This window comes from Polypterus senegalus, chromosome 5, assembly GCF_016835505.1.
Source record: "Polypterus senegalus isolate Bchr_013 chromosome 5, ASM1683550v1, whole genome shotgun sequence".
NCBI lineage: Eukaryota > Metazoa > Chordata > Cladistia > Polypteriformes > Polypteridae > Polypterus > Polypterus senegalus.
In genome coordinates this window covers 70550119-70565194 of record NC_053158.1, presented here as the reverse complement: position 1 = coordinate 70565194, position 15076 = coordinate 70550119, and the positions used below count along the sequence as shown (strand labels likewise).

At 35.5% G+C, this 15076-nt stretch overlaps 1 protein-coding gene across 5 annotated transcripts in view; it reads left to right on the top strand.

The window, feature by feature from the left end:
* Positions 1–11233, top strand: part of LOC120530354 (microtubule cross-linking factor 1) — a 243001-nt gene extending 231768 nt beyond the window's left edge. For 2 of the 5 annotated variants that reach the window (XM_039754786.1, XM_039754782.1), the window contains one exon: positions 9966–11232. In XM_039754786.1, coding sequence (XP_039610720.1) covers positions 9966–10166 — 201 coding nt within the window. In that variant the 3' untranslated portion in view covers positions 10167–11232. Of the gene's footprint in view, positions 1–1718; positions 1777–5681; positions 5746–9965 lie in introns of all 5 variants that reach the window. The other 3 variants (XM_039754784.1, XM_039754785.1, XM_039754783.1) reach the window with 3 other exon arrangements.
* The last annotated feature ends 3843 nt before the right edge of the window (positions 11234–15076 follow it).

The following is a 15076-nucleotide window of genomic DNA, read 5'->3' as shown; positions in this document are numbered from 1 at the left end:
GCGGAAGGATAGCATAGCCAAGGTGGACATAGGAGTCTACCCCTACTCCGAGTACCAGAAAGGTGAAGCTGTGGCTGCCTGTTAAGCTGAACAGATGTGTGGGGTCACCAAAGCTGAACCATGTGCTGGGGGAAGTCTGTAGAAGTTAAGAAACTGAGTGATCGCTTTGCTGAATCCTCATTAGGAAAGTGATTGTCGGCTGTGTGGGACTCCAGGTTTTATCATTTCATTTTTGACGAATGGTAGATGGAGGAAGCGTTTTTTTTTTTTTGTTTCATTGATTTATGAACATGGATCGATTTTGAAACACTTTCCAAACTTATATGTTGGCTACATCCACATTATTATGGATAATAACACACGCATTACAATAGTCTCTGATTTCACTTTTACTCTGTTTACCTTGGTGTTTTTAACTTCTGAAAACTAAGAATTTTGAAAAAGCTCCACAGAGACATATATTTCAAAAAATGCTGGCTTGCCATTGTAGTGTAGATATGTGAAAACAAAGAGTTTTGAAAAGACAGACTCCATGCTCTGATTTGTTTGTGCATATTATGTAGCTTATTCTTCACTAAACCTGCCCATTTCAATGCCTCATTCCTTAATTGGTCACCCTTCATGGAAGGAAACCATATTGCAACATAAGAGGAGTTCCTATCCATACCACTTGTTATGTTACTTATCTCTATGCATCTAAATAACGTTTTGTTCAGTTTGAATACATGTCGCCACAGATTTGCAATAAATCCCATTGCCAGCAGTGCTACCATCCCTCCAAGGATTATTTCACCATTGCATTCATGGCTAGGGTGAATGAATATCTACATCATAACTGTTTTCCATTGTATTAGTGTTGGCAAAAATACTTTGGTAAATGATTTGAAAACACAATTTTTAAATGAAAGTGTAGTATTGTGGACATGGCCTTAGAGAAGCTGACAACCATTTTTATGTTGGTGTGTGGACGCACACTCTTACAAGAATATGAGATGTTTATTCACACTTTGGAACACAACTCCAGTAGGAACAAAAAAGAAAAAAGACACCCAGAAATTTTATTAATAATCAAACCTGACATGTGAATTCTTGTAGTTAAAAATTAATTTTGGCTGCACTTGTGTGGCCAATAGTAATTCGTGTAAAATCAATATCAATGGGTTTAGCTTATATGAATGTTTTCTTTTACTTAGGCATATATGTTAATGCATTACCAAAGAATGAAATTAAATAGGTCCAACACCTGATTTTATTCTAATTACATTACTTTAGAACAGTGGATGTGCATTGTTGCCATACAAACATCTATACTTTGAGCATTGTACCCCATGAGCGCTGTCATTGAGTAATTTATGTAATAACCACTGAATTGCAAATTATTTGTCAGTCATATTTGGGCAAATCCTTTACAGTCTGTAGTACCTGGATGAAATGGAGGGTAAAAAAATAACACTGTTTATTTTTGCAGAAATCCTGGTGTAACCTCTAAGTAGTGAATGGATTTAGCTTTCCAACAAAGGATACATGTGAAACCTGTTTCTTCAGTACTGTTTGCTTTTTTTTTTCCAAAAACTGCATCACTCCTGGACGCAAAAACTTTCTCTACATCTTTTTTTTTCCAAATATTTCTCTTCACTAATTTTCTCTTTTTCCTTTCCGACCTACCTGTTTTTGTTTTGTATTTTTTTTTGTTTCCTTCTTCTGTATGTCTTATCCAGAATCAAAATGTCTTACTAACCGCTCCCTGGGGACTCTAACCCTGCTTGTCTCACTACTGTAAGTTTTTTATTTATACTTTCTGAACTCTCTCAATCAATTTTACCAAAAGATTGGATTATCTGTTAAAGACACAGACTTTTATTTTGAGGGGGAAAAAAAATGAACATAACGTCTGATCTATGAAATTTTGTCTTTAGTTAATGGAAGCATAAAAAACACTAAGCACCAAATATCACCTTGGGGAAAAAAAAACAGAAGTGAAACCAATCCTATTAATTTAAACTTTATAAAACTTTTTAAATGATTAAAAATTATTCAAAATTTTGAAAAGTTAGGAAGAGTTATTAATGTTGGATATCATTAATATTGTTGAAGACTAAAAAATTATTTAATCCGTAGATTGTTTAATGGTATGATAAAATCATTAGCTTCAACACTCACAATTATACAGTTAGTGTTCTATCTATCTATCTATCTATCTATCTATCTATCTATCTATCTATCTATCTATCTATCTATCTATCTATATTTTAATGCAAATAAAAACATTCCAAAGCTTACTTAATTCATTTCGAGATTGAGGGTTCTATCCTAGCACTGTTAGGTTCTGTTTTAGTGGAATTTTGAGTTGGACATTTGAATTTTGATTGCAAAAATTTTTATATAATATGAATAAAAGTAGAATCTTAAAATAACTTGGGGGGATATTTTACCCTTTCTTAGATATTATTTAGTGTAACAGTTTCTACCGATCATAAAATGTTATACATATTAAACATATCGCTTTGTTTTAAAATTATTCTTTATTTAACTCAAACTAAGTTATATAGGCTAAAAATCTATTAGTTTACTTTACTAAACTTTAAGTCATAAACATCACAAAATTTTTAAAGTTATGTAAAGCACTTGCCTTGTTTGCCTTGGTGCCTCTGAAGTTTGAGATCAATCAACTAACTCTATGTTTCCAACAGCTCAGATAGTTTACTGGATAAAGCAAATGTTTAAATGTCCCCTATCTTTCCAGAAATGTCACTGCCAAATGCTCTTCCAATCTCTTGCATCTTGCTTTCATGCTAAGTAAAGGCTTCTGCTAAGAAAACAACTGACTTGTTCTTGGTGCAGTTTTTTGGAAATTATTTATACCAGCATACCCCAGCTGAGATGCAACACTTTCTTTTTCCATCGCGTACATCCTAATCACATTTTGGGATGGAGAGGAAAAGGTTGAATCTGGCTGCCTTTACTATCATGGATTTAAGGTTTTGATTCTAATATTCTTGCTACTTTGCATCCTTAAAGGTTTTCAGACTGCTGATTCACAGAAAATTCATGGCTAACAGCTATTTTTCATTAAAAGATACCTCATTTTTTTCCTTGTCTCACAGCTTTTAACCAATTAACCACCTTGTTTGTGTGTGACCGCACAAATGGAACGTTTTTTGTCTTTGCTTTGCTGACTGGTATTTGTGTCTTTGTATATGTTACTGTTTGTGCAAGCCACATCTACTAATGGAAATAAGAGCTGTTCATAACCATAAATTGTCATTGTCTCCTTCCCAGCATGTGGTCAAAAATGTTAAGAATGTTTATCAGTGTTTCATGTTGTCCCAAGTTTTACTGTAACATTTTGATTTTTTTAATGCATTTATTGAATAATCATCATCATTTGTTTTGTTACCTTTATTTTGTTTGTAATGTTACTCTGTGTGGCCATTACACTGAAGCTCACATTTATTTCTCTATAACTAAACATTGTGATGGTGTTAATTTTGTTATTGAGATGTATTTTCTGAACTGTTTCATGTTTCCCATTGCCATTTTTTAAAGACATCTATATTTATTAAGCAGTATTATAAAAAAAGAAACTGCTAGCATGAGACCTTAGAGATAGTGGAAGATTGCTAAATACATTTGCCCTGCTTTCAGATGTCTGTTTTATAAAACATTTCCACTTCTTGTGGTGGTATGAGGGAATCTCGATTATGTCGAAGGTACAGCTCACACAAGGTCCAGACCGAGCACAAACCTAATCACCTCACCACATTTTGGCAATATAGAGCAGCCATGACAGGATTTTCTTATTCTAGAAAAGAAATATGGAGTCTCATGGAATCACAGGAAGAACAAGTGAACTTCTTGCCAATGTAAATGCTGTCAGATCCACAAAGAGACAAGACTATTCAATCCATTAGATACTCAATGCTTTTTGGGTATGTTTTATTAAGAGCTAATATTAAGAGTGCTTACGTTTATCCTCAAGCACTCAAGTTTATCTCTGTATTCTCACAATGAGTTTTATGATACTGGGTTTAGAAGGTGCAGATTGTATTTTGTATACAATTTGTGCATTAATATTTAGTTTTTCTGCAACTTTTTATTGTTATTCTGGCAGCTCCATTTTGTGACCTCCTTGTCACTTTGTCTGCGTACAGTTTCTATGCTTGTTGCCAGTCGTGTGATGAGTCATGGCATTGTTCCCCTATATAAGGTGCTAGCACACTATCAAGAGCATTCAGGATTTCAGTTTTGTGAGTCAAAAGCTTCACATTTACCTAGATTTAAAGTTCTATTCCGTGACCTAGGATTGTAGTGTGTTATTTTGACTTTTTTGATACTCATTTTGGGCTTCTGTTATTCAGTGTTTTTTGACTTAGTGGATTTTGATCACTGCCTGTGTGTTGACAGTAATTTTTTCTTTTATTTTTGGGCCCTGCTGTCTTCCTTGCACTAATGACTTGCCAGTCAATTTACAGCTATGGCAGTACAGTACATAAACTTGGCATTATCTGCTTTTCCTAAAATATTGGGAAGAAGTGCTTCTGTTTTAATACAGGGGCCATTAATGTGTAGCACCAAAGGAACTATTTGCTAACCTAAGTAATACCAGTGAGTCTAACTCACTAATCTGTTTTCTTTGACTGTGCTACTCATCCTAAAGCTGTTTGATCTTGTCTAACAGCTCTTTCATTTTTATATGTTCCCAGCTTATGTTCTGCTAGAACTGGAAACTAGAAGGCAAAAGGGCAAAGGAAAAATCATGACGAGGGGATGAAACAGAAATTCATTGTCACATTGTCAATAAATAGGACGTGGTCTAAAGTATAACCAAAGTTCAAGACATATACCAAAAATTATGGTCAGATTGTGAACTCATCTAATCAGGAAGGGATTCAGTTACAAATCAAAAGACTTGGATGCTGTTTACAGTGTGCCACCATCTTAAATAGGTGGGAAACAACAATAGGATTTATCACATGACCGACAGCCTGCATTGAGAGACCAAAGCACAACCATAAAAACCAGCACAAAATTGTGTTATCAGAATATATAAAAACAAAGCTAATAGCAAAAAAATATTAGTACATACATTACTTACAAAATGCAAACTGTACTATCCAAAACCTACGAATCACAACACTAAGAAACCTCCAAACATGTCACCCCTTTGATCTTATAAGTGTACTTTGGAAAAGCATGTCCAGATTACACTTATTGGGGCATTTCTGGATGGTCTTGGATGTGTTATTCTTGATGATCTATTCTGGAATGTTAAATAAACCTTGGAAAAAGATTATATTGCCTGGGGTGTCAAAAGTCTTCGAGATTTTGGTTCACGTCTCAATTTGAGTAAAGAGGGAACAGTGGTAGTAGGGAATTAATTCTATTATTTTCACCTTATAAGCATATTTGTTTAAAAGCACAGGACTTGTAGAGAGACCTATATGTGTATACCATAAGTTACTAAAATATTTTAATCAAAATCAACATGGAGTCGCCCTACAAAAGGTGACTGATACTGTAATAATCAGAAAAGGTTCACAAATATTTGTGCAGTTGCATTAAATAAATACAGGAAATAATTAACTTATGTAACTGACACTAGTGCTTGTAGTAGAAGATCTAAATTTTAACATGAACATTTTGAATGAAATCAATAACTAATGTTCTTTTTAATTCTGCAGACATCCGAAATGCCAGGCTGTTCATCTTGAAACCCAATGGGAAAACACAATAAATTTCTTTTAAGTATGAATTAATTCAGCCGTCTGGGAGCTGATTTCTAATGACCCACATACACAAAGTTCACTGCTAGAAGTATTTATTGCTGTACTATTGCATATCTCCACTAGAAACAAGTGTAAATTTGTGAGGTTCAGTTGTAGTATGTTTTAAGCTTCATATATAAAATACAAAAGCCTGGATTCTTTGTTTTGACTTGTGTTTTTGCATGACTTTAAATTGTTTAGTGAAGCCTCCATTTCAGTTTGTGTGGTCCCATTTAATACTCCATAGCAGAACACTTGGTGAATTGTTATTTTTAGATAATACGTCAAACATATTACCTTCAAATTTATTAGACAGTGCGGCAACAAATGTCCTAATAGCTGTAACAGTTTATTTTTGGGTATATGTTAACATATACAAATGAGAATTCAGTACTTCTGAAAGTATTGTATTAAGAAAAAAAAAACTCTAAACTGTTATATACAGGTTAATAGAAACACTGAAGCAAAAAAGGAAAGGTTAGGAAACATCTGTGCTTCAGCTTTTGCTGTTGAAATGACTGACGATGATCATATTCATTGCAGTTTTTGGTATGGAAGCTCTGGTGCAGCCATACCACAGTTGTCCTAATTATTTAACATTAACATTAACTTACCTAAAGAAAAAGATCTGCACTTCTTTTGCTAATGAATAGTGAAGTATAAATTTCATGCACTGTTCATGTTGCAAAAAATGATAGAGGCTGGTCCACCTTGGATGCCTTCTGGCATCATTCTCATCTGACAAAATGCAGCCATGCAGATTTAAATGTTAAGTAAACTAAGAAACTTGCGACCACCTGCTTACCAGGAAAATCTATTAACTGTGAACCTGCCTAAATTTTAACTGCAACACCTCAAGTCTGGAATCACACAGCTTGTAAGGTGGAAAAAGAATGTCACAATAACATCAACAGAAAATGCAGATTACACGCAGCGCATGACTCCGTTACAAAACACCGAGGCTGTCGAGAAGTAGCGCTGATCATCAGGTGCCAAGTGTTTGCTGGAGAAAGTGTAGAGTCGGCAAACTATTGGAAAAAAATTATTTTCTGCAATAATTGTTTATTCACACCAGGACTGTTCTTTGGAAGAGGGGCATCATACTGCTGGTTTCTTTTCCATACATTGGAACGAGCACACAAAAAGCTTCCTTGGCTTTTTAAAATGTGTTGCCATCAGACATTATCACATAATCCAAAATTACAGATATTTTGTGTAATTCCTTATACTTTTTCAAGGGGAATATTTTGTTCTCAATTGCTCAGTTAAATCAAACCCCACCTTCAATTCAGTGCTACTGTTCCCCTTTAGTTTTTTGATTATCTCAAATTTCAGCTTAATGTAATATTTTGCATGCAGGCTAAAGACATTTTGCATTCTATGTGATATGCAGCATACTTACAGTTTACATTTCATTGGCGTAAATGCTTGATAGAAATGCGTTTTACATTTCAGTTCAATTTAAAACATGCTATTTTTCACTTCATTAGTTGGAAAATATCAGCAACAAATTGTAGATTTGCAGGGATGCTTTATAAATAGTTAAGATTTATGTAATTATTCATGTGTAATGTTTTGATCTTCAAGTAACTGCTGAACATGGAGTGCCCTCTTGAGAAAAATAAGCTGATGAACATACAGTCAAAAAAGAGATCCAGATGCAAACATTAATATTTCAAATAGAGCCTTTTTTCTCTTGTTTTCTCTCTATAACCATACAGTCAGACTATTTAAAATCTAATTTGGCAAAAATAATGATTTATTGTCTCAGAATATTAAGGGCCATCTCTTATGCATTGTCATCAGATATATATGGTGTGCATGTTAGTGGGTACATTCAGTGTCATACTCCCAGGCAGAGAATGGGGATAGCTTTTATTTATTACTTTTTTGAGCATGTCTGTAATGTCACTTATATTAACCGTAAATAACCTTCTTCATATTCTCATTTCCTCCTTAATGTCTTTTTCTGTGTCACTTGGCGTCTGACTACCTAAATAATACAGGTTATGCACAGTATTTGGTATACTGGGCTGGTTGCATGCATCCTACAAAACCAGAGAGCGCGTACTGATTAGCAATTTATCAACCTCAATGTTTGGCTGCTCAAGTTAAGAATGAAAAGCTGAATTAATTGTCTCCATCTTTTAACCATCAATTGGTAAATATGTGAAATGTGCTTTAAAAGACCCCATGTACAGTGGGAATAAAAGTTTAAATATGATACTTATTCTCAAAGGGAAACTAAACTAGGTTTAAAGTCAAAACTTCTAAAAGTCGGTAGGTTTATTCAAGCTGCTTCCTTTAGAGTTAAATTTAACACAGAGTATCATGTAATTTTGGTAACTTTATGCCATAAATCTAATCATTTAATAAAGGGCTTACTTACCAGGTAAAACTAATAGTGTAATAAGCTTGGTGTCATTAATGGGAGTAGTTATCCTAGTGAAAGATTCTTGATTCTTTTTTTTTTTTGGCTTTCCATCCCTTACCAAATTTTATCAGGTTACTGCAGAATTTGAGACATAAATCCCTGGAAATGTAGAATTCATCCTCTTGTGTACGTCTAATGCATTCTTCTGCTCAAAGCACTCATAAATCAACAACAATAACTATATATTATTTGTATAGCCCAGAATCACACAGAGAATGTTGCAATAGGCTTTAACAACCCTGTAGGAAAAAAAAAATGGAAGAAATGTTGGGAAAGTCAATTCAGAGAGAGAGAGACCCCGTACCGGGTAGGTTGGGTGTGCAATGGGTGTCAACAAATGGGGTAAATACAATACACAGTACAGAAGACAAGTAATCCCCTTCACAGATCTAGTTGGCTAATCTATCATTGCCACCTCAGGAATACAGTATAATATCAGATCAGCTATTTACAATACAGTGGAAGAAGCCATTGATTGCTGGCATGTCTGAATATATATCAACTGTCATGGGTTGCTAGTGTATGGTGGAATTCCCAGCCAGGAAAGATTGAAAATGAGGTCAGAAGAAGTCCAAGAAGGGCATTAAAAGTAATAACAACTGATGATATCATGCCATTGCAAAGCCAAGAGCCCTGGCATAGAATGGTGTATTGTGTTAAGAAAAAGAGAATCCTGGAAGCAGTTACTGACGTCAACATGGGAGAAAGAGGCGATTATGCCAAACAGGTTTAAGGCTGTCTGGAGTTTTAGAGGGAATACATGAAACACCCTGCCATATATTAGATGATCTGGCCCTTTAAATAACAACAAACCCTCAGGAGCTCAGGGTATCCAAGGATGTTGGAGAGGACTTCTAGAGAGAGAGGATCATTGGTCTCCTGATCACAGGAATGGTTCCAGGGATTATCTTGGAAGTTAGCTCTTGCTGGAGTTTAAATACAGTGCCTTAGCAGTGGTCCACTAAGATCATATTGACTTGGGGACTGACAAATGACAAGGGGAGGCGAGGCCACAGCATGGTGGGTGGAAATGGGAGTGTTTGGTGTAATGCAATGATGTGCATGAACAAGCCTTCATACCACATGAATGGTGATTTCTGGTTGAGGGCATAGCCAGAGAGTCATAACGTGGTTGTTTTCACTGTTGATTTTGTACTTTTGCTTTCCCTTTAGTTTATTCATTTATTAAAGTATCTCCTTTATGAATTATTTCACTCTTTGGAAACGTGGTTTCTTTGGAACCTTAATGAGTAAGACAAACTATTAGAGTGTGCACTTTATTTAGATGTTTCAGCTGGAGTAAAGCAAATTGCCAGCCTTGAAATATGAAAGTAAGAAATAAATAATTTATCTAAGCAAAAAATGAAAAATAGAAAAGGATTGGAATCAGGCATGAATTGAATCAACAGAAAAGGGAGCATATTAAGTGAAGAACATTATTATTTACAATTCTATTTTTGCATACAGTGGAATAGTAGAATTGTTATGGAGGTCAATTAAATTTGGTTAAAAAGTCAGACTTGAAGGAAAAATAAACACAGTTCAATGAAGAAAAATGCCGTTTCCCTTTCTGAATAAGTACAGCAAGACAGTTTGGTTAACTAAAAATAGAATGATGTAAAGGCAAAAAATCAGTAGGCATCTCATTTTGGGCTATTCTGGTTCTATAATTTCTTTTTTAATTGGGACTCTCTTCTTTCCTATGTGTCTGATGTTTTTCCGAGTATGTTGTCAGTAGTGCTTATTTGCTTTTTATTTTTTTAAAGGACTTGCCTTGTTCTTCAGTAGCTCCTCCTCTGGAGTCTTGTTTCCTGAGACCAGCCAGGCCAGCAAACCGTCGTCCTCCATCCCGGTGGGCCTCTCATTCTCCATCAGTTTCACCTCAGTGGTCGCCACCTTGCGCAAAGTTCTACTTCTCTGAGGAACATGAAGTTGAAGATCCCAGCCCCGAACACGAGTCTGAATGAATCCTTACAGCCTCACTTGTCAAAAACAGCTAGCAAGCAACCAGTGCCATTAACTCACTCGAGGACTGTAGTTGTAGTACCTGTTGGGGGAGAAAGGAATAACGAATGTACAGGAAAGAAGTGAATGAAAATCTCAAATGGCCAAAAAAGGAGTCGTGTTCTCTTAACAACTGCTAATGTGCCTGAACAAAGAAATAACAAGAAATTCTTGATTGTATTTACAAAGAGTAACTATTTTAGTCTCCAGTTATTTTTTTTTTTAACAGCTTATTGATGGTCTTTTTCAGATTTAAAAAAAAAATATTACAGAATGTTGCTGAGGAAAAGATGCTAACATTGTCTCTGTCGCTTACTCTCTCTCTCTCTCTTCTGATTGCCTTTCTTGGCTCTCTTAAATTACATTTGCACTGTTTTCTTTTTTTGTAAATATGTTGGGTGTTTTTTCTTTTTTTTTTTTTCTTTTTTTCTGATGTCACTTTAAAAAAAAAAAAAACTTGTTATAGTAGAAATAAATTAACGATCATACTTGAAAAGAGGTTGGGGAAGAAAAATAAAAGACACAAACACTTGTTCCATTAAAGAAAGACAGTGATAACTTTTATAACTGATCCTATAAGGGATTATTTATGAGTGTTTACAAGGAAAACAAAAGCAAACTTGCAAACACAGAAAATGAGCACAGTGATTTCAAACTGCAAACCGGAAAACGTGTTAAATAGCTGTGCACAACAGTGTTCTACTTGACGTGCATGCCATTGGGTTCCCAGCACTTTAGTGCATGTATATAAGGCTACGGTACCACATCATTACTTGTAGTGAAAGTCTCGGGTTACTACTGTAATAATGTTGTGAGGTCCATGCTGTACTGTAAACTTATTGTTACTTTATTTGCATCAACTTGAAGAAAAAATAATTTTTAAATTATTGTAACAGTTCTGTCTTTGTACAGTTAATATAAAGACATATATTTTCTTTTTTTTGTTTTGAAAACATGAGTTTTATGGCAAATAGTAAAAAATGTAATGAATGTTGTTAAAATAAAAAGTCTGTGTAAGAGAGTGTTCAACAATTAATAAAAAAAGGAAAAATATGTATTTACAATGAGCTTATACTCTTCATTTTTTCAGTGACATTCTAATATGGCCTTTTGACTCCAAGGTTTTGCAGAATCGAAGTATGCCTGCGGTACAGTATACACAGTATATAAACATCTAGAAATAAAAGTATCTTATTTTTATGTTTTTGTCTGTGCAGCCTAAATTTAACACCGTAAATTTTGGCTACTGTTCACCCCACCCTCCAAATGATAAAGATAAAGGAAGATATGGAGTGAGAAGGGAATTTTGACAGAGACAATTGATGAAAGACAGTGTTTGAAACAAAGGACCAATAGTAAGTGACAGATGGTCAGCTCCAAAACATGTGGAAGAAAGTTCTGGACATGTTTAGCGAACAGTGATAACGAAAAGGTACAAAACTTAAATCTGTATTTGTCCAAAATTACGGAAGTTTGGAACTGCACAATGAAAAAAATGAAAATATCTTGTACGTATGGAATACTTTCACATACGTGAGTGATGTTTTCACGTACATACTGGATACACGAAGCACACTTTTTTCATTTTTGATCTATCTTTATCTCGTACATGGTGTTTTCATATATGTACGGGTTACTTTCACATCTCCCATATGCATAAAAGCTTCCCATATACTGTATATGTGAAAATATCCCATATATTTGAGATATTTTCACATATGTTCGATTTAAGGGCTGTCCCATAATCTTTTCATTGTGCAGTTTAGAGCTTCCACACAGAATACTATGCCACAATCTTCCTGCCAGCTGAGCCTTTGGCCCAACTCCTTACTAACCTAACCAAGTTCAGTGAGTATCTTATTTTTATGTTTTTGTCTATGCAGCCTAAGTTTAACACATTAAATTTTGACATCTATTTTCCAACCCTCCAACTGAAAAGACAATGGTCTTTTTTTTTTTTTTTAATTTAAATTTGAAAAGTTGAAAAGGAAATTGATTGGCTCATACCTTTCGATAATAACTACTTATCTTCTAAATTCCAGCAGGCTAATTGGCTTCCATATGTATTCATTTCAGAGAACTCTTTTCTAATTTCCCAAAATTATTCTCATAAAGAACACAACCCTATGAGGAACAATATTAAAGGGAACTGTGTCGAGGCTAGGTGACTATCAGCAAAGGCAGTGGACAACAATAGAACATGCCAGGGTAAAATATGAATACATTTAAAGGATAACTTTGGTATTTTTCAAGCCAAAGTTATTTCTTCATAAGTAAGTCAAGTGACTTTATTGTCATATCATCCATACCCAGTATTGAAGCATACTGTGGCATGAAATAATGCTCCTCCGGGCCATTGTGCAACATTTACATAAGCTCAGGATAAGTGCAAGAAACATTCTGTACTAAAGTAAATGAGCTTATAAATTGTAGCTGGAAGTTTAAAATCTGTGTAACGTTCAGTGTATTAGTAGTGTGACATGCAGACCTCCAGTTCCAATTGATCTATTTTCTTAATTAGTGACTAGTTTTGGCTACTAATTAACTTCATTTAATTTATTCGCTTTTTAAGACCAAGACCCTTTAAACAGGGCTGAGCAACGTCAGTCCTAGCAGGCCACAGTAGCTACAGGTTTTTGTTCCAATCCAATTGCTTCATGAGAAGTCATTCATTGCTGATTATTGCTCAAGTGACATTTTTCTGCTCCATTTTAGTTGTCTCGCTTGTCAAGATTTTGAACCCTTAACTGTCTATTTTAGTCTTAAGCAGCTGTATTCATTGTTTAAACTGCTCCTTATTAGCAATAACATACAAATGACAAAGGAAGCAGCAGTTCTACATCTAGCTTGTCTCTATTTCTACCCGTGTGTATTCATCATTCATTATTTGGTTTAATTAAGTATTCAGAAGGAAATTGGAGAGAAAATGAAGAACTGAAAATGAATCATCCGTTTTATGCTTCTGATCACTTGGATGACTCATGTATCATTAGAAACGAAAACAAAATCCATGATTTAAGAATGACCTGACACAGTAAAGGTAAAACACTAACAAGCCATGAAATTAAATAAGATCTGTTATTGGTGAGGACTAACTTCTAATTAAGCAACTGGGTTGGAACAAAAACCTGCAGCCACTGTGTCTGTCCAGGGTCAGAGTTGGCCACCTCTGTATTAAACCATCCTGTGTAAAGGGGGTAGTACAAGGAATCACTGATAGTAGTTTTCGCCCCAGAGTGAGGGCAATGCTGATCCAAGTTGTCCAAGTAGAGTTCATCTAACAATCTAATCTTTGATGTGGAGCTGTACAAGCCACATTCGTAATTGAGCTTGTGTGGCAGATATGTTTCTATCCAGGGAAATGTGAGCATGTTTATTGGAGTCTTAGTTTGTATCGGGGGCATGTGTGGAAGCATCTTTTTGTCTTATGATCTTCCATTTGTCCACAGTGAATTGTTCTCCTTATTTGCTTTCTGGTGCACTGTGTTAGCAGTTATTAGTTTTTTTGTGGTGTTGCTTTGTTTGCATCTTTCTTTTCATGAGGGAGTGTGTCAAGTATATTTGACGGTCAGCAGATGCCACTGGTTTTCTTCTCATTGTTGGTTTGCTCACTGTGAGCAGTGAATTTCACTGGGAGAGTGTATGACTATGGCAATCAAGACACATACGAACTGAGGTCACACTGTGAAGGGTGCTGTCACCATGGTCGACAGTGGATGGGGGTAAGGACTTGGAGCAGGCAAACAAATATTTGACTTTGTATAATGCAGGTTGCTATCAGCACCTGTCGTCATGTTTTGTAGGCTATCTTAGACATGACCTGTAGGCATATGGGAGAAGGTGTTGCATGCACCTCTCATGAAAGGAAGTACTCCCAATTACAGACGGTCTGGGCTACATGTGTAATTAAGGAATCATGTCTGTGTTGGTGTGTTGAGTCGGCCATACTTGTCATTGTTGGTACATGTAAGTTAACACTCTGGAACGCACAGCTGTACTTATCCTGTGAGTTGTGGCACGCTACCTTGTCTATGGAAGCTGTGTGATGATTTCAAGTCCAATACATATCAGACCAGCGTTGTCATTGCTTGGCCGTACTTGTGAGTAGCACATTGGCCCTTGCGTATTCTGCACTCTCACGTAGACACACAGCCACGTCTGCGCCAGCTATGAGAGGTACTTTAATCCCAATTTCGGTCCCGCCATCCCATTGTCATGAAAACCATGAGCCGTGTTGCATATGTCATGGCATAAGCTGTCAATTGAGGGTTGTATGAGACAGTCATTACAGTTTTATACATAGATTGGGCTAAAATTAATTAGCAAAATTTGACTTTGCCATAACTTATTCAATAACGATACAAACCATGTTCAGATCTTAACTAGGAAGATCATTTTTTTTATTTGTGTTTATGTGTAAGATAGTCACACGAATAAACTTAAGACAAATAAAATGAACTCAGATATTAATAAAATCTATTCTTGTGTGCCCTGCATATTCTAGGCACAAGTGATAAAGGAGGCTAAATGAAATTCATCAATTTAAAAAATATACGATTTGTGCTTTAAAATGTTCAGATGAAGTTTAATTTTGTGACAGAAACAGCTGTGTAAAATCAAACAGACTGCAAACTGCATCATGCATGGGAGGCAGAAAGAGTTTGTCTACAGATGGTACAAGTGTAAGTGGCTTATTCTGTTTTACAAAGCTAAATACTTCATAAAAGGATGTCGAATGAGACTACAGGGAAATTGTCAGGCATGAGGTGTGCGTGGTATGGGAGAAAGGATCAAAAGAGCAGGTAGGAAGTTCTTGAGAAGAGCGGACAACCCACCACTGGTGCAATGAGCTCTGCTTCCTCTTAATTAGGCC